The following is a 21783-nucleotide window of genomic DNA, read 5'->3' as shown; positions in this document are numbered from 1 at the left end:
TTGCCCTGCTCTCTCGGACCTGAGAGGTAATGAGACACAGTCTGGCCTGGTCACAGGCAGAACAGAAGATGGGAATGGGACTGAGCACAAGGCTGAGAAGAGCTTCACTGAATATGACAGTCACTGTCCTGCAGCTCCAGAGACCGCTGAAGAGCCATGGCAGGAGGGGCCTTGATCTCTCTCTTCACTCTCTCCACAGGTGGATAGAGAGCACTAAGCATGTACCAGATCTCCCCTAGGTGCTAGGGATGCAATTGTGTTTAAAAAGGAGAGAGAGAAGGTTGGGCTGTGGCACATCTGGTAGAACACAGTTACCATGTGTAAGGACCCAAGTTCAGGCTCCTAGTCCCACCTTGGGGGGGAGCTTCATGAGCAGTGAAAGCAGGGCTGCAGGTGTCTCTCTTTCTCCCTCTCTATCTCCCCACTGTTCTCAGTCTCTCTGTCTCTATCTTATAATAAGTAAAATATTCAAAGGCTGAGGAGGTGGCTCAGTGGGTAGAGTGTTAAACTCTTAAGCATGAGGTTCTGAGTTTGATCCCTGACATCGCATGTGCCAGAGTGATGTTCCAATTCCCTCTCCCTCTCCCCCCTATATATATGTATGCATATATATATATCACTCTTTCAAATAAATAAATAAATGTTTTTTGTGGGTTTTTTTTTTTTTTTGCCTCCTGGGTTATCGCTGGGGCTCAGTGCCTGCACCATGAATCCACCACTCCTGGAGGCCATTTTTCCCCCTTTTGTTGCCCTTGTTGTTGTAGCCTTGTTGTGGTCATTACTGTTGTTATTGATGTCATCGTTGTTGGATAGGACAGAGAGAAATGGAGAGAAGAGGGGAAGACAGAGAGGGGCAGAGAAAGACAGACACCTGCAGACCTGCTTCACTGCCTGTGAAGCGACTCCCCTGCATGTGGGGAGCCGGGGGGGCTCAAACCGGGATCCTTACAGTGGTTCCTGCGCTTTGCGCCACATGCGCTTAACGCACTGTGCTACTGCCCAGCCCCCGAATAAATGTTTTTTTAAAGAGAGACAAAAATCTCAGCCCTCATTGAAATTATCTTCTAGTGCATTTGTGCATAAAGTCAGCCGATGAGGCCTAGATCATACGTGTGTTGGAGAACTCCGGGGCAGAGGAGGGCAAGCTGGAGTCTCAGAAAAATACACACCTGAGGAGAGGAGGGTACCACCATGCTGGCCAGGAACAGGCGATCCAGTCAAGGGGCCGCCTGTGCCATGACCCGGAAGATGGCCCATCAGGCCGGGCAAGGTGAGTGTGAGGGCCACGGTGAGAGTGCTGCGCACCCAGTGTGAGTGTGGTGGGGAGCCCAGCACAGGGTGACGATGGGCCCTGTATGTTAACAGGATCACGCAGAGAACAAATGAAGGGGGTAAGGGCAGCAGAGGGGACACTCAAATGTGTGGGCCCCACCAGCACACCCTGTGCTTAGGAGAGGGCTGTGACAGAGCCAGCACGCGTGTGCTCGCGGTGTCCACATGCTGGTTACCAAACACACCCTGTGCCCAGTGCATGCTGGGAAGTCAGCCCCTGAGCCTGGACAGCAGGGGTTCCCTACACAGTGAGTCCAGCCAGGTGAAGGTCAGTTGCCTCACGTGAGGAGAAAAGGCACGGAGCCATACCAGAGTAAATAATCTGAGGAGGAAGAGTTTTCCAAAAGGAAGTAGATGGCGGGGGCTGGGGGGGAGCAGCAGGCAGTGGAGCACCTGGTTAAGTGCGTAAGAATGCAGGTTCACCTTAGGGTGGGGCGCACTTTCCCGAATGCTTCTCTCAACTCATATCAAATGATATTGCATCCGCCAATCCCAACCTAATCAACGCAACGAGTGCCACCTCAGCATGTTTCACTCCAGACTGCCCAGAGACGTCAGGTGTGGAATGACAACCCTTCACCCTCATTACTCGGGTGAGACCTTTCCTTTCATAGGATTCTCTAATTCCTTTCCAGGAGGTTCACTTTCTAACAAAGTCCCAAAACCTAGATATAGACCAGGTCCCATGAGATAGAGCATATGTTCACAGGTATCCATAAATTAGGGCAAAATATAGACCTGAAAGCAGAAGTACACAATAGTCTGCAGTGAGTACCCCCCAACACTTCATCTGCACTATTTCAGCCTTTAGGTCCATAATGGTTCAACAACTTGTTTGGTTTTGTATGTTAACTCTCTTCAGCCACCAGGTTCCAGATGCCGGCATGATGCCAACCAGACTTCCCTGGACAGACAACCCCACCAATGTGTCCTGGAGCTCCGCTTCCCCAGAGCCCCACCCCACGAGGGAAAGAGAGAGGCAGGCTGGGAGGATGGATCAACCTGTCAACGTCCATGTTCAGCGGGGAAGCAGTTACAGAAGCCAGACCTTCCACCTTCTGCATCCCACAATGACCCGGGGTCCATGCTCCCAGAAGGATAAAGAATAGGAAAGCTATCAGGGGAGGGGATGGGATATGGAGTTCTGGTGGTGGGAACTGTGTGGAGTTGTACTCCTCTTATCCTATGGTTTTGTTAATGTCTCCTTTTTTAAATAAATCAAAAAAAAAGAATGCAGATTCACTCTGGGGCGCGGCTTGTTTTCCTCTATGCCCTCAGTACCATCTGATACTCCACCTGCTGATCTCAACCAAATCAATGCAACCAGTACCACCTCAACATGTTTCACTTCAGACTGTGGCCAGTGACGCCAGGCATGGAATGCCAACCCTCCAGCTCCAGTACCCTGGTGAGACCTTCCCTAGCTCACAGGACTCCTTAGTTCCATTCAGGTGGCGCACTTCCTAACAAAGCCACAGAACCTAGATACAGACCCGGGCCCATGAGTTAGGGCACATGGGCATATGTATCCATAAGTTAGGGGAAATATATACCTTAAAGTAAAACCACAATAATTTGCAGTGAATCACATAGAAAGACCAAAAAAGGGAGTCGGGCGGTAGCGCAGCAGGCTAAGCACAGGTGGTGCAAAGCGCACAGACCAGTGTAAAGATACCGGTTCGACCCCCGGCTCCCCACCTGCAGAGGGTTCGCTTTATAAGCGGTGAAGCAGGTCTGCAGGTGTCTGTCTTTCTCTCCCCCTCTCTATCTTCCCCTTCTCTCCATTTCTCTCTGTATTATCCAACAATAACGACATCAATAATAACTACAACAATAAAACAACAAGGGCAACAAAAGGGAATAAATAAAATATTTTTTTAAAGACACCATAAAATATGTAATCAAGTAGTTTCAACTTAGGCCTCCTCATCCACTTCCTATCTCACTTCCTGCAATCACTCTAAGGCCAACCTTGTCAGATAAAGTAAGGACTAATAAGGACAGGAGACCGGCATGCTTCAGTGATGGCTCCCTTGCTCATTACCAGGTCTCTCCATCACCCACGGCCCTAGTCAGGGAATCCTGGGATTCCCACATAGGCATGATGGGCCTAGACCTCTCATAGATCCCTCTCTCCACCATCAGTGGCCATCTCCATCAGGAAGAGCATCACGGACCCACTTGTGGACCTCTGCAGAACCTTGCTGTAGACCTTGTTCCACTCAGTGTGGAACAACAATGGTAGAGACTGCCCCACTCTTTGAAGGCACTCTGCCCCTCAAGGAAGACGGGTCCTGAAATGAGTGCAGCCTAGAATGTTCCAGCTTTGACCACAGAATGTGACCACAGACCTACAGGGATGCAGAGGTTACACAGGCTCCTGTGCTGACTATGGGCCCCAGATGAGATCGTTGAGGTTAACAGTTAATGGCATTTATATTCTTTTCCTGTATTGGGGGAGCTACTCTCTTCCCTGATTCAGCTTCCTGGTCTTATTCTCAACTCTGACGCCACCTCCCCCAGACAATCAATACCTTTAGCACACCTGCATGTTAGCTGAGCAGCTCAGGCAGAATTAGTAAGGCCATGGGCCCCTTGGAATATATCCAAAATAGACTTTCTAGATTTTCCAAAATGGAGTCCCCCCCATCTCACCTGCTCCATTCTTACCTTTAGTTTCCTGACTATTAAACAATTTGTTCTGCTTTATATCTTAATGCTTTTCAGCCACCAAGTTGCAGATGCTACCATGACGCCAATGTGACTTCCCTGGGCAGATGACCTCACCAATGTGTCCTGGAACCTCATCTCTCCAGAGCCCTGCCCCACTAGGGAAAGACAGAAACAGACTGGAGTATGGATCCACCTACCAATGCTCATGTCCGACAGAAAAGCAACTACAGAAGTCAGGCCTCCCACCCTCTGCACACCATAATAATTCTGGGTCCATACTCCCAGAGGGATAAAGAATAAGGAAGCCTCCTATGGAGATGATGGGATGTGGAACTCTGGTGGTGGGAACTGTACCCCTCTTATTCAGTAGACTTGTTGATCATAATTTTTTTTAAAAATCAGGTTCAAGTGCTTGGTCCATATCTGCAGAGGGAAAAGCTTCACAAATGGTAAAGCAGTGCCATAAGTGTCTCTCTCTGTCTCTTTCCTCTCTACCTCCCCCTGCCCTCTCAATTTCTCTCTGTTTCTATCCAATGATGATGATGATGATTAAGGAGGAGGAGAAGAAGAAGAGGTAGAGGAGGAGACAGGGGCAGGAGAGGAAGGCCAGCTAACACTGGCCTCAGTGAAGCTAGAGTCCTTCCAAGTGCATGTCTGCACCCTGGGCACAGGACGCTGGGCTCTCTCACAGGAGGTGGAGTCCACAGCTGTCAGTTCTTCTCTTCTGTGTAGAAGATGCTAGACTTGGCTTCTGAAAAGACTCTACTGGGGAAACTATTATAGAAGCCAAAGCTCCTTCCTTCTGCACATCCCCCTCCCCCCCCAAAAAAAAAAGAATTTTGGTCCATATTCCCAGAGCAAGAACTGTTAGGGCTGGGATTCAGAACCTTCGTGACAAGGAACCTTTGTTTTACACCGTTGCCGAGAGGGAAGAGATTCTGGAGAACACCTGAGAAAGTCAGGTATTGTTTCACTTATCTGAGTGGGAAGAGGAAGAAGGGGACTATGGGATGGTCTCACTCATGTACGGAATACAGAGAATTGCAGCACATGAACTCGAAAGAAAAAAAGAAAATATATACAGCCAACCCATAACTACGATCTTGGGAGAAATACCATGGTTACCATGGGGGGTGGGGGGCAAGGAACTTTGGTGGTGGGGGAGGTGCAGAGTTGTATCCCTATTATCTTATAATCTTGTAACCACTATTAAATTACTAATAAAATAAAATAAACAAAAAGAAGAGACAGGGAATGTTACCCTGTTCTGGGTTACCCAGTCTTCTTCCAAAGGTGCTCCCTGCAGAAGCAAATGGGTTCTAGGAAGAGGGACAACTTTGGCCAAGATGGCACACAGCCCTCCCCAGCCCAGCAGCACGACAGCTCCACAGCCAGACCTCCCTGACCAGCGAGCCACAGGACACTCAGAACAACCCCAGCAGAGCAGCTGGCACCATGGCACTACACAGAGAGGGAGACGACAGGTGAGGCACACAGCCAGGGAGTGAAGGGCTGGACGGGTGCAGGGGTGGAGGGGTGGAAGGGTGAAGGGGTGAAGGGGTGGAGGGGTGGAGAGGTGGAGGGGTGGAAGGGTGGCAGGGTGAAGGGGTGAAGTGGTGAAGGAGTGGAGGGGTGGAGAGGTGGAGGGGTGGAGGGGCGGAGGGGTGGATAGGTGGAGGGGTGGAGGAGTGAGAGGTGGTGGGGTAGAGGGGTGGAAAGGTGGATGGGTGAAAGGGTGGAGAGGTGGAGGGGTAGAGGGGTGGAGGGGTAGAGAGGTGGAGGGGTGGAGGGGTGCAGGGGTGGAGAAGTGGCAGGGTGGTGGTGTGGAGGGTTGGAAGGGTGGAGAGGTGGAGAGGTAGAGGAGTGGAGAGGTAGAGAGGTAGAAGGGTGGAGGGGTGGAGGGGTAGAGGGGTAGAGAGTGGAGGGGTGCAGGGGTGCAGCGTTGGAGAAGTGCAGGGTGGTGGTGTGGAGGGTTGGAAGGGTGGAGAGGTGGAGAGGTAGAGGAGTGGAGAGGTGGAGGGGTAGAGAGGTAGAAGGGTGGAGGGGTGGAGGGGTAGAAAAGTGGCAGGGTGGTGGTGTGGAGGGTTGGAAAGGTGGAGAGGTGGAGAGCCGAAGAGGTGGAGGGGTGGAGGGGTGGAGAGTTGGAGGCATGGAGGGTGGAGGCATGGAGGGGTGGAGGAGTGGATGTGTGGAAGGGTGGAGGAGTAGAGAGGTAGAAGGGTCTGCCTTGCAACCCTGGCATCCACAGGGGCTCTGCTCCTGCCAAGCACAGTGCTCAGCCCCGGGAAGGACCTTTCTGACTGAGAAGCACAGACTGGCAGCACGGCCGTGCGGGTTGGTGCCCTCGTCCCAGGCTGGGTGCTGGTATAGGGTTCTCCTCTCTGGCCCACCCGCCACCTCATGTGCACTGAACAGGACGGTGTGATATTCTTGTTCTCCCAGCCCAAGGGCACATACAAACACCTTCTCAATTTGCCACTTTCTCCACCACGTGTGGAGTTCTGTTCTCTCTTGTCTTTGGGTTTCATATGCAGCCCAGGGTTTGAACCCAGGGCCTCAAGCGGGCAAGGGTTCACTCTACTGCTGAGCAGCCCCCAGCCCGAAAGCACTTTTCTCTCCTTTGTCTCTTAAATAAAGGTGTATGTCCACCTACTATGTGCCAAGCCCCTCTGGCCCTGGTGGGCCGCCCTGCGGCACCCACCTTCAGGCAGAGAGAGAAAGGGGGGCCATGCAGTGGCACCGCTGGTCAGCACACACAAGGCCCCACCTGAAGGGGGAAAGCTTCACGAGTGGTGGAGCAGGGCTGCAGGTGGGTCTCTCTTGTCTCCAACCCTCTCTATCTCCTCCTCCTCTCTAAATTTCTCTGTTTCTATCCAATAATAAATAAATAAATATATGTTCAAGAGAAGGAGAGGGATGTGGACTTGTGGTGGCCTGGTGGCCTGTCCTCTGCCTGCAGCCTATGCCTCCATACCTGTCCCTGCCAACTCCAGCTGCCACCCATCTCAATCAGGCCAAGTCCCCCGGGTCCTGTGGAAAGCCAGCAGGTCTCCCGGACCCCCCCTATTCTCCCCCAAAGCTGCGAGGGAAGCAGAGGGAGCACAAGTCACTATAAGTGGGGGTCTGCAGTGGCCTGCCCACCTCGCTCTGACTCCCCTGCTCATGGGGCCAACAAGAGCTGGAAAGACTGCCTCTGCAGACTTTCAGGACGGATAGCTGCAGGATCTGACACTGCAGGAAAGAGATAAATGACTGGTCATTTCCCCCTGATGCACTTGAAGGCATCCATTCTCCCAGCCGTACCAAGCTCAGGCAACCCCCCCCCCCCCCCCGTGCGGAGAGATAAGCACTGACAGATGGGGGTGGGAGCCACAACGTCCTTCCCCTCGGAAGGACACAGTCAGACTCCTCAGAGGGCCAGGAGAAGGTCACGTCGTCCACTGGCTCACACCTGGCGGGTCCCTTTCTTTGCCTCCTCCTGTCTCACCACCCCCAACCGGCTCATCCCGTGAGGAGCCCCAGGGAGCATGGGAGGGCGCAGGGCAGAGGGAGCCGGCTGACAGGCTCATCAATCTCAGCCTATGGGCTTGGCACATTGGCGTTTCGTGTAAGTCGCTCCCGGACAGGGAGGACAGGGAGGGTGTTGGAGGAGTCAGAGGGACTGGCTTGAAGAGGAGAGAAATCATGCTGAACATCAGAGAGCAAATGGTGGAAGAAGCCTGGAGACTATTAAATGTGTGCCATGCACAAAAGCAGTAGGGAACTAATTAAGATGCAGGGTTTTCAAAAGCTGGGGAAGTTGGCCACGGCCTGCTCCCATCTGTAGAGTCCTGGCAGTTCAGGGTGGTGGGCACAGCAGCCCATGCAGGCAAAGCAGGCCCTGCAGCCCAGACCAGCCCTGGAGAGACACCCTCTGCAGTGCCTGGGGCTCGGCTGTAAGTCGCTATGGCACCCCCTGTGTTCGGGCACCTGGGCTCTGTCCTACTGCTCATATGCCTCCAGCAATGTGTGGTGGGTGGCGACTGTCCTGGTCATTCACCCCCAGTCACTGAGCAGCTGCCGAGAGAGAGAGAGAGAGAGAGAGAGAGAGAGAGAGAGTGAGATCTGTTCTTGGCTGCCTTCCCTTCCGCTACCCTTGGAATCTAAAAGGGTGGCAATGGACCGTGCTGTACCCTAAGTGTCCCAGAGCAGAAGGGACTGACAAGACCCAGGTGCCGTGGGAGCCCTTCTGGCCTGAGCACACCAGGTCCGCATGGTGCAACATGGCACTGGTTCCAGAAGCCCCACCCCTTCTTTGGGGTCTTCCCTTGGCTTCACCCCTGGGGCTCTTGGGAAATTCCTAAAGATAAATTCTCGACCGTGGGGACCCAAAGGTCTAGGGTGGAAGATCTTACATGGATCAAAACAGACTGTCAGGAGCATTTAATCCAGAGACGCAGAAGTAAAAGGCTGTTCCAAAAAAAAAGTTAAAGGTTTTTAATTTGGTTTGGTTCTGTTTTAATCAGCTGGCTTTTGTTCACCATCTGCCCTGCTCCAGACCTTCTGGTGGGTCCACCTGCCTTTCCCTCCTGCCAGCCCAATTTCCCACACACAAGGACAGAACTCCCTTTTGGAGGAGGTGGTCCAAAGACCATCAGGTCGCCGCGTGTTTCGTGAGCTGTACCGGTGGTGGTTCCATGAAGCACCGGTGGGTTTGCCTCTGCAGCTAAGGGCAGGGCGCGGAGAACACTGAAGTTCACTGTCAGTCAGCAAAGAGAAATAACATCGTATGTGTTGTCCTTCAGACGCCCAGGCAAGTGGGAGGTTGTGAGATGTTTATGCAAGACTGATTGGGGGTGGGGGAACCTCCAGGCGTGAGAAACACCCTGCTCCAGGGACACTGAGAACAGAATGCTTTCAGAGTCCAAAGAGCTCTCCCCAGCACTCAGCCGAGTCCCACCCCCACAGAGACACATTTTTATTTTTCAACAAGTAGTGAAACACAGGCAGACTGGCATGTTCACCACAAAGGGCACAGGGTGAGGACAGCAGGGCTGGGACTATCAGCATGGGATTTAGCACAGGGACAAAGAGCTACACAGCTAGAATCCAGCTACCTTGTTCCCCCCACAGTGTCCACTCAACCCACACGAGCTCTGCGCTTTGGGGTGCTGAATCACAAGTGCAGGATGCCGCTACCCTGCCCTTAAGCCTTCTCGGGCATCCTTCCCTGACCTCGCTCTGCTCTCAGTTCTACAGACCTGAGGCCAAGGGCCGGATAACACATTCTACTGGACTCGGGCAGGAACACACACACACAAGAGGGATGAAGTGTGTGTTGGCTTGATAAATTACTCGCGGCATTGCCTCATTATCCGTGGAAGGGTCTGGTGCAGAAGGAAACTCATTCCTCAAGACAATCCTGCTCCTCAGAGGGGGCCGGGCGATGGCACACTCGGTTGAGCGCACACACTACAATGTACAAGGACCCAGGTGTGAGCCCCTGGTCCCCACCTGCAGGGGGAAGCTTCGTGAGTGGTGAAGCAGGGCTGCAGGTGCCTCTCTGTCTCTCTCCCTCTCTATCACCCCCTTCCTCTTGACTTCTGGTTGTCTCTATTCAATAAATCAAGATAATATTTTTTTTAAAATCTGTTTGGGAGTCTGGCGGTAGCGCAGCGGGCTAAGCGCAGGTGGCGCAAAGCGCAGGGACCGGCATAAGGATTCCAGCTCAAGCCCCCGGCTCCCCACCTACAGGGGAGTCACTTCACAGGCTGTGAAGCAGGTCTGCAGGTGTCTGTCTTTCTCTCCTCCTCTGTCTTCCCCTCCTCTCTCCATTTCTCTCTGTCCTATCCAACAACAACAACAATAACAACAATAATAACTACAACAATAAAACAAAGGCAACAAAAGGGAATAAATAAATAAATAATTTTTAAAAATAAGAGTTGAAGAAGAGAGCAGCTGCTATTGCATAAGGCCCCTGTGCTAGCTGGGAACCCCAAGGGGCTCTGCGCCTGTAGTACAGGTGAGGAAACACACCCAGAGGCGCGGGGACTCGAACTTCCAACCAGCAGCAGATACTGATTAGTCAGACACCCCTCCCTCAAAGCCCACGAGCCAATCCAGCAAGTACCTGCAGCCAGTCTCCCTCTCTCTCTGTCTTTTGGAGGACCCCAGCACTGTCAGGGTCCAAACCTGGGCCTCACACATGCTGAGGTGCACTTCCTCCCCGGAGGGGAAGTCTCCCCCTGCTCCCCACCCTTTTTCTACAGCATCACCTGCAAAGCTCTGAATGGAAGACAGTACAACAGGCCACGCAGAAAGTGGGTTGGGGTGAGGCGGGTAGGGTCAGCCCTCAGCCATGCCTCTCCCAAGAGTTCAAGAGCGGTGGGTCTGAGGGACCAGGTGGCGGTATACCTGGTTGAGCAGACATGTTACAACACGCACGGTCTTGGGTTCCAGCCCCAGGACCCCACATGCAGGAGGAAAGCTTTGAGAGTGATGAAGCAGAGCTCCGGGTGTCTCTCTGTCTCCCCCTAACCTCTCGATTTCTGGCTGTCGCTATCCAATAAGTAAAGATAATAATAAAATAGAGAGAGAACAACAATGGATCTGGAATAAGGAAGAAGGGAGGCCCCATGTCCAAAATGGAATCTTCTTATGGGAATTTGTTTTCACTTAATAAACTAATGTAGGTGATACACAGGCATTACATGCTGGCTTGTGGCCTCACCACCTGTGAGCTCATAACCACCAGTGTCTCTCAGACATCAGCATGCATTCTGGGGGCGCAGTCCTTGGGTTTTGATAAAATGCAGGTTCTGATTCAGCAGGCGTGGGCTGAGGGGAAAGACTCTGCAGGTCCACCATGCTCTCTGGGGTGACTCCCACCCCCCGAGTGCAGGCCTACCCCCACGCCAGCCGCTGCAGACACCACCAGCTCCTGTGGCAATCGCACAGCTGCAATGTGGTGTGAGTCCACAATGCACTGGGCTGAAAGTGTCAACTCTACGGTGGAACACCACAGAGAAAGAGCGCAAAAAAATGCAGTGCTCCAAGATGCCGGTCACCCAGAACCAATGATTAAAATTAACTTCACCTGTTTCTTCTTTGCCTTCTTTAAATGCACCTACTAGAAAATGTGCAGTGACACACACAGCCAGTGTGATGTCTCGGTTAGATTGGATTGTTCTGGGAGACCTGTCTGGTGGTGGGGGGGTGAGGGTCCTATTATCACCTGGAGTGTTTGCAAGGGTCTGTAAATTGCACAAGGCCATTTGACAACTTGAATGGCACACACTGAAGAATCCAGTCCCCTTCTGTCCCAGCTGGATAAAAATTCTGTTCAATCCCCAACATCACTACAAGCCAGAGCTGAGCTAAGTGGTGATCTGGTGCCTGTCTCTCTCCTTCTCTCTCTCTCTCTCTCTCTCCCTTTCATAAAAATAAATAAAGTGTAAAAAAGAAAATAAAACTTATGCACCAGTGAAATATGGGTTGAAGCAAGGACATAAACATGAAATTATGGGGGGTTGGGCGGTAGTGCAGGGGGTTAAGAGCACATGGCGCCAAGTGCAAAGACCGGTATAAGGATCCCAATTTGAGCCCCCAGCAGGGAAGTCGCTTCACCTGCAGGGAAGTCGCTTCACAGGCGGTGAAACAGGTCTGCAGGTGTCTGTCTTTCTCTCCCCCTCTTTGTCTTCCCCTCTTCTCTCCATTTCTCTCTGTCCTATCCAACAATGATGACATCAATAACAACAATCATAATAACAACAGTGATAAAAACAAGGGCAACAAAAGAGAAAAAATTTAAAAAGAAAAATAATAATAAATTACAAAATAATAATAAACATGAAACTATGGATGAAAACATTCCAAGTTACTCTAAGTAGAGATTCTGCAGAGAAACAGGAGCCTGAGGAGCACGTGTCGAAAGGCAGGAGTGAGGTGGGGGCTGCCCTGAGTGGGTGGGAGTGGTTCTACCTAGCAGCATTAGGCCACCCCTCACCCTGCCACATCCCAGCCCTGCCACCACCCAAAGCAGAGATTTCCTTAAAGCTGAGGGCCCAGGGCAACCACTCAGTCTGCAGCCAGCCAGACTGACGGTGAGCATCCAGTCTGAAGCGTGGTACCAGATCAGTAGTCAAAAACACCAACCAGCTTCTGCCATCAACATCACCTAGAGGCAGATTCTGAGCCCAGTGTCCCCCACGTCCAAGTCCAAGCTGCCACTGTTTGCAGCAATCGGCCCCTTCCATGTGCGTCGCCGGGAAGCTCATAGACCGTGAGAAACACACCATGGGACAAGATGCCTTTACTATGGCAGCTTAAGTTCCTTCAGCTCTTTCATCCTGTGGCCTGTCACCCCTGCCCCCCTCACCCCCAGTGGCTGTTTATGTTACTCTCTTGAATGACTAGAGGACAGTACAGATTCCCAGAGGGGAGACAGGACAGACAGGTGGACACAAGGACACATCTAACCTGGAGAACAGATGCACTTTTGAGACCCAAGTAAACACATCCAATCTCCCAGAAAACTCAGCTCACAGACAAAGGGGCACATCCTGAGCCAGCCTGGCCCTCCCCACCTCTCCCAACAGGGGTCCAGCTGAGCCCCAGGGCACACTGACCAGGTTTAATTTCCAGCAGACGCAGCTTTGGGTCCTCGGGTGGGTGTAATCGTCTCTTCTTGCGCCAGCAGCGGGCAGGATATGTGTACAGCTGGCCTGGAGCGAGGCCTATGAACAAAGACAGCAGAAAGGTTAAAGGCTCCAGGTTAGAAGAGCCTTAGCAATCACCCTGCCTGTGTCATTCATTTACTGCAGAGGACACTGGAGCCCAGAGGTGAGGTCAGAGGACACTGGAGCCCAGAGGTGAGGTCAGAGGACCCTGGAGCCCAGAGGTGAGGTCAGAGGACACTGGAGCGCAGAGGTGAGGTCAGAGGACCCTGGAGCCCAGAGGTGAGGTCAGAGGACCCTGGAGCCCAGAGGTGAGGTCAGAGGACCCTGGAGCCCAGAGGTGAGGTCAAAGGACCCTGGAGCCCAGAGGTGAGGTCAGAGGACTCTGGAGCCCAGAGGTGAGGTCAGAGGACACTGGAGCCCAGAGGTGAGGTCAGAGGACTCTGGAGCCCAGAGGTGAGGTCAGAGGACTCTGGAGCCTAGAGGTGAGGTCAGAGGACAGTGGAACTCAGAGAGGCATAGTTTTGAGCCAGCAGAGGCAGAATGTAGGTCACCTGCCCTGCCCTACACACACACACACACACACACACACACACACACACACACCTCTCCTTTGTTTGCCATGCTTCACTCTGCTGTATCAGTGAGCATACAGCATTACCATATCCCAAAGCCAGCTCTGCTCTTCTGGTCTAGAAACATCAGAGTGAACTTTCCAGAATCAACCTGATCACAGTTTTCTAGGTGGTGACTCTCCACCTACCACCCCCTGTCCACATCCAGGGTAAGTGGCTGGAACAACAGATTGCAGCCTGCAGACAGATGGATGAACCACCTGGAGTAGAAAGTGTTTCCCATGGAAAAGTGGGAAATGTTTTGCATGTACAAACTATTGTATTTACTGTCGACTATAAAACATTTATTCCCCAATAAAGAAATTTTTTAAAAAGGAAGGAAGGAAGTGTTTCCCCAGGCGAGGGGTATAGATTCACTTGCCAATACCCATGTCCAGCAGAGAAGCAGTTACAGAAGCCAGAACTCCCACCCTCTGCTCCCCATAAAAAATTTTGGTACTGTGGTCCAGGAGGTGGCACAGTGGATAAAGCATCGGACTCTCAAGCATGAGGTCCTGAGTTCAATCCCCAGCAGCACATGTACCAGGGTGATGCCTGGTTCTTTCTCTCTCCTCCTATATTTCTCATTAATAAATAAATAAAATAAAATTAAAAAAAAGTATTTTGGCACTTACTCCCAGCGAGGGAGAAATGACAGGGGGAAGATGACCAGAGGACTCTGAACTCCAAACTCCTTCAGGAACTGGAGAGAGAGGAGGAAAAAGGGAGGGATATTTGGATGTAGAAACAGGTATAAGTGTGAATTGAAAGGGAAGAGAAGATGGGACCATGGGGGGAAAAATGGGCAAATATATACAGATACGGAGAGATAATTATTGAAATAATAGTTAGCTCATATCTGAACATTGGGAGAACTGCTGTAGCTTCCAATGATGGGAATGGAGATACAGAATTCTGGTGGTGGGAATGGTATGAAATTATACCCCTATTATCTTATATTTTTGTAAGTCAGTATTAAGTCACTAATAAAATTAAAAAATAAATAAGATCTATGCCAGCTTCTTCCACTTTATTTTTAAGGCAGTTGTTTTATTTATTTTTAAATTTTTTATTAGTGATTTAATAATGATGAACAAGATTATAAGATAACAGGGGTACAATTCCACCAGAGTTCCGTGTCCCATCCCCTCCACTGGAAACTTCCCTGTTCTTTATTTTTCTGGGAGTATGGAGAGCAGAAAATGAGAGTTCTGGTTTCTGTAATTGCTTCTACACTAAACATGGACATTGGCAGGTCAATCCATACCCCGAGCCTGTTTCTATCTTTCCCTAGAGGGATAGGGCTCTGGGGAGGCGAGGTTCCAGGACACACTGGTGGGGTCGTCTACCCAGGGAATTCTCATTGGTGTCATGATAGCACCTGAAACTTGGTGGCTAAAAGGTGGTAAGATATAAAATGGGTCAAATTGCTTAATAATCAGGAATCCAAAGGTAGGAACAGAGCAGATGACATGAGGGGTCTTCTGATGAGAAGAAGCTTGGAAGTCTAGTTTAGGTATGTTCCAAGGGGCCCGTGACTTTAGTCATTTTTGCCTGAGCCTGAAAGTTAACAGGCAGGGGGACTAAATGTATTGTCTGGGAAGGTGGCGTCAGAGTTGAGAACAGGCCTAGAAAGCTGGACCAGGGCAGAGAGCAGCTCCCAAACATGAGGAAAGTATAAGAATACGATGAACTGTTTAATCGGTCTGACCAACAGCCCATGTCTATTCATATATAGCACAGGAGCCTGTATAACCTCTGAGTCCATGTCAGTCTGAGCCTGAAGTTCATGGCCACAGCTGGCAACATTCTAGGCTGCATTCATTTCACTCAGGTCTTCCTCAAGGGGCATACTAGGCTGGCCCAGACTCCCATTGGAGAGTCCCTACTACTGCTGTCATGATGCTGTTCCTGTTGGAAGTGACCAGTGATGGTGGAGAGAGGGATCTGTTAGAGGTCTAGGCCCATCATATCTATGTGGGAATCCAAGGACTAGAGCCCCAGATGATGGGGTGGCTTGGTATTGACCAAAGAAGGCCATCATTAAAGTGAGCCAGTTCTTCCCCTTTTCCAGCTTTTATATTCCTTTCTTCAATCTGTCGAGGTTAGATTTTCTCCCAGTTGGTAAATCATTGAGTGTCATTTATTGTATCCAAACTGGTATTGGGTTATGGGATCTGGCCTCAAGATGGGAAGGGAAGAGACCTAGAGTTTCAGTGGGCTCTAAGTTAACCTTAAGTTTCACTTATTTTTACATATTTGATGATTATAATAGAGGTTGTCATAGGAGACAAATAATTGTCCTTTAGTTGATATAGATACTTTGCCAGTATATCTCTCGGCCAATTATATACAGTATTTCTTCTAGAGACTATCTAGGGGGTGACGTTAGTGCCATTGCTGTCAGGAGAGATTAGGGGATATCTCTTACTTCTGTGAGCTGCTAACAGCTTGCTGGAGCCAAAGGGAGGGCTGAGCAGCCTCCCCTAAAGTCTGTGCCTACACAGGAGCAGGCTGGAGGGGCCACAGAGCCGGCGAGCCTGGGGGTCCTTGCCCACCACCTGTGCCTTACAGGAAGCCTGGGCAGGGCCAGCGACGAGGCTTGTGAGTCACTGTCTCCCAACAAGCACCTCTATTCAGACTTGCCCCTGCTCTCCCTTCTCTCTGTCTCTCTGTCTCTCTGTCTCTGTCTCTGTCTCAGTTAGAACTGTTGTCCTGACCCTGGTAGCCTGTGACTCTCTCCCCTTAATGTTCTCTTTCAGATTGGGAAAAGTGTACTTGGTGCTTCCTTTCGCTGGCCTGAACCAAAGTTGGAGAGAAGGCTGGCACTACAAGAACATCTTTCTTGAACATCTTTCAAGAACAGGTTCTGTAAGTAAAGTCCAGTAGGAATAGCGAAGAGGCAGGGGCACTTGCAAAAACCACTTAGTGAACAGGATTACCAGTGACATGACTAGCCATGGGGACCAGGGTAGAACCACTGGAATATCCCTATGGGGGGTTGGGGGGGTAATGAACCCATTCAGGGACTTTAGTTCGCTTAATTGTATACCCAATACTACAGGTCTAAAAATATGGACAGTCGGATTATGATTTTGCGTTTTAAAAGCTCACTGTATAGTGTAGACATAAAACATTCATAATGGGGAGTCGGGCGGTAGTACAGCGGGTTAAGCACACATGGAGTGAAATATAAAGACTGGCCTAAGGATCCCGGTCCGAGCCCCTGGCTCCCCACCTACAGAGGAGTCGCTTCACAGGCGGTGAAGCAGGTCTGCGGGTGTCTGCCTTTCTCTCCCCCTCTCTGTCTTCCCTCCTCTCTCCATTTCTCTCTGTCCTATCCACCAACAATGACAACAATAATAACTACAATAACAAAACAATGAGGGCAACAAAAGGGAATAAATAATTTTTTTAAAAAAAAGTTTCCCTCCTCTTCTCTGGGATTTGATCCTGTGGCCTCAGGCTTACCAAGTAGTATCTTTCCCACTGAGCTATTGTCCTGAGCCTCACAGAATGCACCTCTCCTCTTCCCTCAATAGTCTCTTTTAGGTGACAGAAAGCTGTGTAGCTGGTGCTTCCCTTCACTGACCTTCACCAAAGAGACAGAGAAAGTTGTAAACAGAGTCAAGCAGGCAGAGTTGGGAGCTAAGGGCATATCGTGCAAATCAGCAGCTTGAGTTTGTCACAGCCTGCCATGACCAACAACAGAGAACTAACGTTAAAAAAAAGGGGGAGGGTCAGGTGGTAGCACAGCAGATGGTGCGAAGCACGAAGACAGGCACAAGGATCCCAGTTCGAGCCCCCGGCTACCCACTTGCAGGGGAGGTGGGGAGTCGCTTCACAGGCGGTGAAGCAGGTCTGCAGGTGTCTGTCTTTCTCTCCCCCTCTCTGTCTTCCCCTCCTCTCTCCATTTTTCTCTGTCCTATCAAACAACGGCAGCAAAGACAACAATAACAACAACGGCAAAAATAATGGGGAAAAATGGCCTCCAGGAGCAGTGGATTTGTAGCGCAGGCACCGAGCCCCAGCGATAACCCTGGAGGCAAAAATAAATAAATAAATAAATAAATAAATAAATAAATAAATGAAAAAAGTATATCCCAGACACATAATAAATCGCAACCACTAAAATAGAATTTATAAGGTGTTTTAATTACATAATAAAATAAATAAAGCGGGAATAAACTGCACCCCGTGACCATGATTCTGCTTCTGTACTGTATCCTCTCTGACCTCATATCCTGACCCTACTCCCATCTGCTGTCTTCCACTTGGTGGTTTTTAAAAGTTAAGAGGAAACTGGTTTCATTTTTGTCTTGCAGAGAAAAGCTACAAAAGTTTCATTTCTATATATCCATTCATCTGTCTTTCATTTTTCTTAGTCATCCCTTTCTATTGATGAGCCAAAGCGGAAGCATCTGTTCTAAATTAAAGAAATTAATATTTTCTCTATCTACCAGGATTCATTTAAATCACACAACTTCTCCCATGGGTTTCGAGATTTAAATAATTTGGAAGTTCTGGCCCTTCCTTCCTCCACTGATGCTTAGAACATATAAGGGGTTACAGAACCTAGAGGCGTCATGAGAATTTAGTATTATGAGCTGAGTGCTTGTCATGTTCAAGGGTCACCCTAATACTTCCTGTTCTGGATAATCCCATAGGTTCCTGCATAGCTAGGGAGTGGGGGAGGGTCCCTGAAATTCTGAGTCCCCTGCGCTGAGAGGACCAGACTTAGGGCTGATTTGCAAAAGACCAAATAAATTCAAAAACTAGGATTATTTTTCTTCACATGTGAGATTTGATTCCGATCCCTCTTTGAGGGAAGTCATCACCAGAAACGGCTCAATGCTTACAGCACGGTCTACTCCAGGACAGTGATACAGATGATACTATTTATTCCTGAGGGGATACATTTCAGCCTGGGTGCTTTGCAGAAGCTCAGGCCACCTCTCAGACTGGTATTCCCCAGGGTCCAGACAAAGCCAAGTTCAGAGCTGACTAACCTGCTATCCTACACCCATACTTGGTCCCAATTAGCCCTTTCATACTAGGGGAGTATTCTTTTTATTATTATTATTAATTTATTTACAAAATAAAAATATCAGCAGGATCATAGGATAAAAGGAGTACAATATTCACCACCAGAACTCTGTACCCCATCCCCTCCCCTGATAGCTTTCCTATTCTTTATCCCTCTGGGAGCATGGACCCAGGGTCATTATGGGGTGCAGAAGGTGGAAGGTCTGGCTTCTGTAATCGCTTCTCCACTGAACATGGGCATTGGCAGGTGGATCCATACTCCCGGCCTGTTTATACCTTTCCCTAGTGGGGCAGGGCTCTGGGTGAGTATTCTTAATTTAGAGTTAAACCAGGAAACACCTGAAGAACTTAGTAACAGCGATGGCCAAAACCTATGCCAGACCTGGGCAACCCAAACGTAGGCAGATGAGCACCACTTTTTCTAAGAACCTTATAAACCAGGGTGCTGGGCGGAGGCACCAGCAGAGTGCACGTTATTGTGTGCAAGGACCAGGGTTCAAACCCCCATACCCTGCCTGCAGGGAGGAAGCTTCACGAGCGGTGGAGTAGGGCTGCAGGTGTCTCTCTGTCTCTCTTTCTCTATCTCCCCTTTTCTCTCAATTTCTCTCTGCCTCTATCTAATATATATAAATGTTTTTTAAAAATCATTCTGTTAAAAAAATTACTCCAAGAAAAACCCTAAGCAGCCTAAATGTCTTATCAAGATGTACCACATAATCATTCTTCTGTGTTACTCTGATCTATCAAAAGTAGATCAATGACTTCCCTATAGGATCCTGAGGTCCCCTGTGTTTCCCCCAGGTACTGTTTCCAGTTGCTGCCCTGCAGTTTTGTAAGAGTCAGGATGGCAGGAACAAAGCACAAGTCTACTTTCCCCAGCACTTAGCATAATGCCCAGCAGCTACATCAAGAAATACTTACCCCAAAACAGCAACCACATTTGAACCAGATGTGAGAATGCAGAACATAGTGACCATGAGCCCCGCTGTCCCAGCTCCAGTACACCCACACACCCACATCAAACCATAAGAGAGGGAGCCCAGACTGAGTCCAGAGCCCACCACCACCCACAAGCATGGCAGTCTCGGTCCCTGGGGGTCTTGCCCCATAAGGTGCTTCTTAAGTCTTTCCAACCTGACTACAAATATACATTAAGGAGGAACTAGCCCATTTGTGTCCTTTGGAAAGAAAAAAAGGAAGAAAGGAAAAAGAAACAAAGAAAAAAGAGAATGAGAGAGAAAGAACAGAGAAGGAAGGAAGATGGAGGAAAAAGAAAGAGAGGAAGGGAAGAGCGAGGGAAGGAGGGAAGGAGGGAAGGAGGGAAGGAAGGAAGGAAGGAAGGAAGGAAGGAAGGAAGGAAGGAAGGAAGGAAAGAAGGGAAGGAAGGAGGGAGGGAAGAAGGGAGGGAGGGTGGATGGGCAGACCAGCCCAGATCCACACTCTCACAAAGTTTAAAGCAAGACTTGAAAGCTGTCCACACTTGTCAGGTCTTGCCGCCTGCAGCCACTGTGTATGGGGACAGTGACACCAAGCAGCCTCGGGCCACAGCGGCAGCTGCAGGCCCGCTCCCCTGTGAGAGTCACCTTGAACAGGCGTGAATGCCCAGGAGAGGAGCCTGTTTGCATTTCATTCTTTCAGCTTTCTCTGATGGGCTGGAGAAGCTCTACCATGCAGAGATGCAGAGACGGGGTGGCTCCTCACTGCACCCTCCCCAGCACATATGGGAAGCGGCGCGTGCAGTTCAGAGCCTGCCCCCAGCCTAGACAATAAGGCTGCTCGTGACACCTGCCTCACTGGGCTGGCACGACCACTCACCTGGGTGGTGGTCTGCTTTGTTTTGCTGTTGCCTTTGTGTCCAGTGATCCATGTCATGAATGCCACCCAGGTCAATGCTGACTTCCACTGCACTGCAGAGTGCTTCCGTGCTGTGGTATCTCTCCCCCCACCATCTCGCTCTCTCTCTCCCTTTCGAAATATATATAAATTCAGAGCAGTGAAACCCCGATAAAATAACAACAATACCTTCCTTACAGGGATTGTCATGGGGGTTGTTGATATTCAAAGAAAAAGTCCTTTACAGGGGCCAGCTGGTGGAACACCTAATTGAGCACACATGTTACACTGTGCAAGGACCCAGGTTTGAGCACCCGGTCCCCACCTGCAGGGGGACAGCTCTACAGGTGCTGAGGCAGTGTTGCAGAGGGAGTGTCTCTCCCTCTCTATCGCTCCTCTCCCTACCCTCTCAATTTCTGGCTGTTTCTATCCAATAAATAAACAATAATTTTTTAAAGGAGCATGTACCCATGGGAGTTGGGTGGAAGCACAGTGAGTTAAGTGCGCGTGGAGCAAAGCACAAGGACTGGTGTAAGGATCCCAGTTCAAACCCCCGACTCCCCACCTGCAGGGGAGTCGCTTCACAGGTGGTGAAGCAGGTCTGCAGGTGTCTGTCTTTCTCTCTCCTCTCTGTCTTCCCTCCTCTCTCCATCTCTCTCTGTCCCATGCAATAACATCCGTAGCAACAATAATAACTATGACAATAAAAAAACAAGGACAACAAAAGGGAAAGTAAATATATATGTAGCATGTACCTGCTTAAAAAAAAAAAAGAAAGAAAAAGTCCTTTACGACCATGAGGTCTTATGCACATCTCAGTTGTTAGTCATCACGAGTTAACCAGCTGGGACAAGCCTAGATCCATGACAAAGTCCCTGGCCCACTCTGCTCTGTCCACACTGCTCTTTGCTCCTTTAATCACAAGGATGAAAATCAGCTTCCCTTTAAAAGCTGTTTTCCCTCCACCTCCTCTCAGCAAGCAAATGGCCCCAGGAGCTCCCTGGGGATTCCTGCCCACCCCCCCACCCCCTTCCCTGCCCTCCTCCCCAGGCTGGCAGCACCAAGGTACCTTTATAGGGCCAACATAACTCGGCCCTGGAGCTCTACTTGAGAGGGGAGAGCAGAGCCCCGTGAGAGTTCTGTTGTTTATCTCATTAGAAAGAAGGCACATAACTCAAAGCCCTGTGTGGGGGCAGGGGGGTGGGAGAAACAGCTGCAGCTGAGCCTGAAGGACTGAGCCCAGAGCCCCAGGGCAGGGCTACGGGGGGGGGGGGGGGGGGGGGGGGGGGATGGAGGCAGACAAGAGCCAGGCTAGTCCTGCCGGGTAACCACAGCCACCGCCACTCACATGCCCTCTGAGGGAGCACCTTGCTGTTACTTTGAGCAGCAATGGCAGTTACAGCACACGCTCTTATGCAAGCACAGACAGGAAGACACAGACACAGACACACTCATCCACAGGAGGATTCAGGAGCCTGGAGCAGAGAGCGCCGGCTCCAGAGATTTTCACAGGGTGAGCTTGACACCTGTCTAGACAGCAGAGTCCACACAAGTTCCTGGTTGGGAAGGTGGACCCTGAGTGTCCTGAGCAGCTCCGGTGGGCACAGCGCAGGCTATTACAAATACAA

At 50.3% G+C, this 21783-nt stretch overlaps 1 protein-coding gene across 3 annotated transcripts in view; it reads right to left on the bottom strand.

Annotated features, from left to right (window-relative positions):
• The window catches only part of DPF3 (double PHD fingers 3), a 259572-nt gene that overhangs the window by 145243 nt on the left and 92546 nt on the right, over nt 1-21783 (bottom strand). For all 3 annotated transcript variants that reach the window (XM_007528429.3, XM_060175530.1, XM_060175529.1), the window contains exon 3: nt 12615-12722. In XM_007528429.3, the coding sequence (XP_007528491.1) occupies nt 12615-12722 (108 nt within the window). The remainder of the gene's footprint in view (nt 1-12614; nt 12723-21783) is intronic.

Source organism: Erinaceus europaeus, chromosome 16 (genome assembly GCF_950295315.1).
Source record: "Erinaceus europaeus chromosome 16, mEriEur2.1, whole genome shotgun sequence".
NCBI classification, from domain to species: Eukaryota; Metazoa; Chordata; class Mammalia; order Eulipotyphla; family Erinaceidae; genus Erinaceus; species Erinaceus europaeus.
This window is presented reverse-complemented; position numbering and strand designations above follow the sequence as displayed.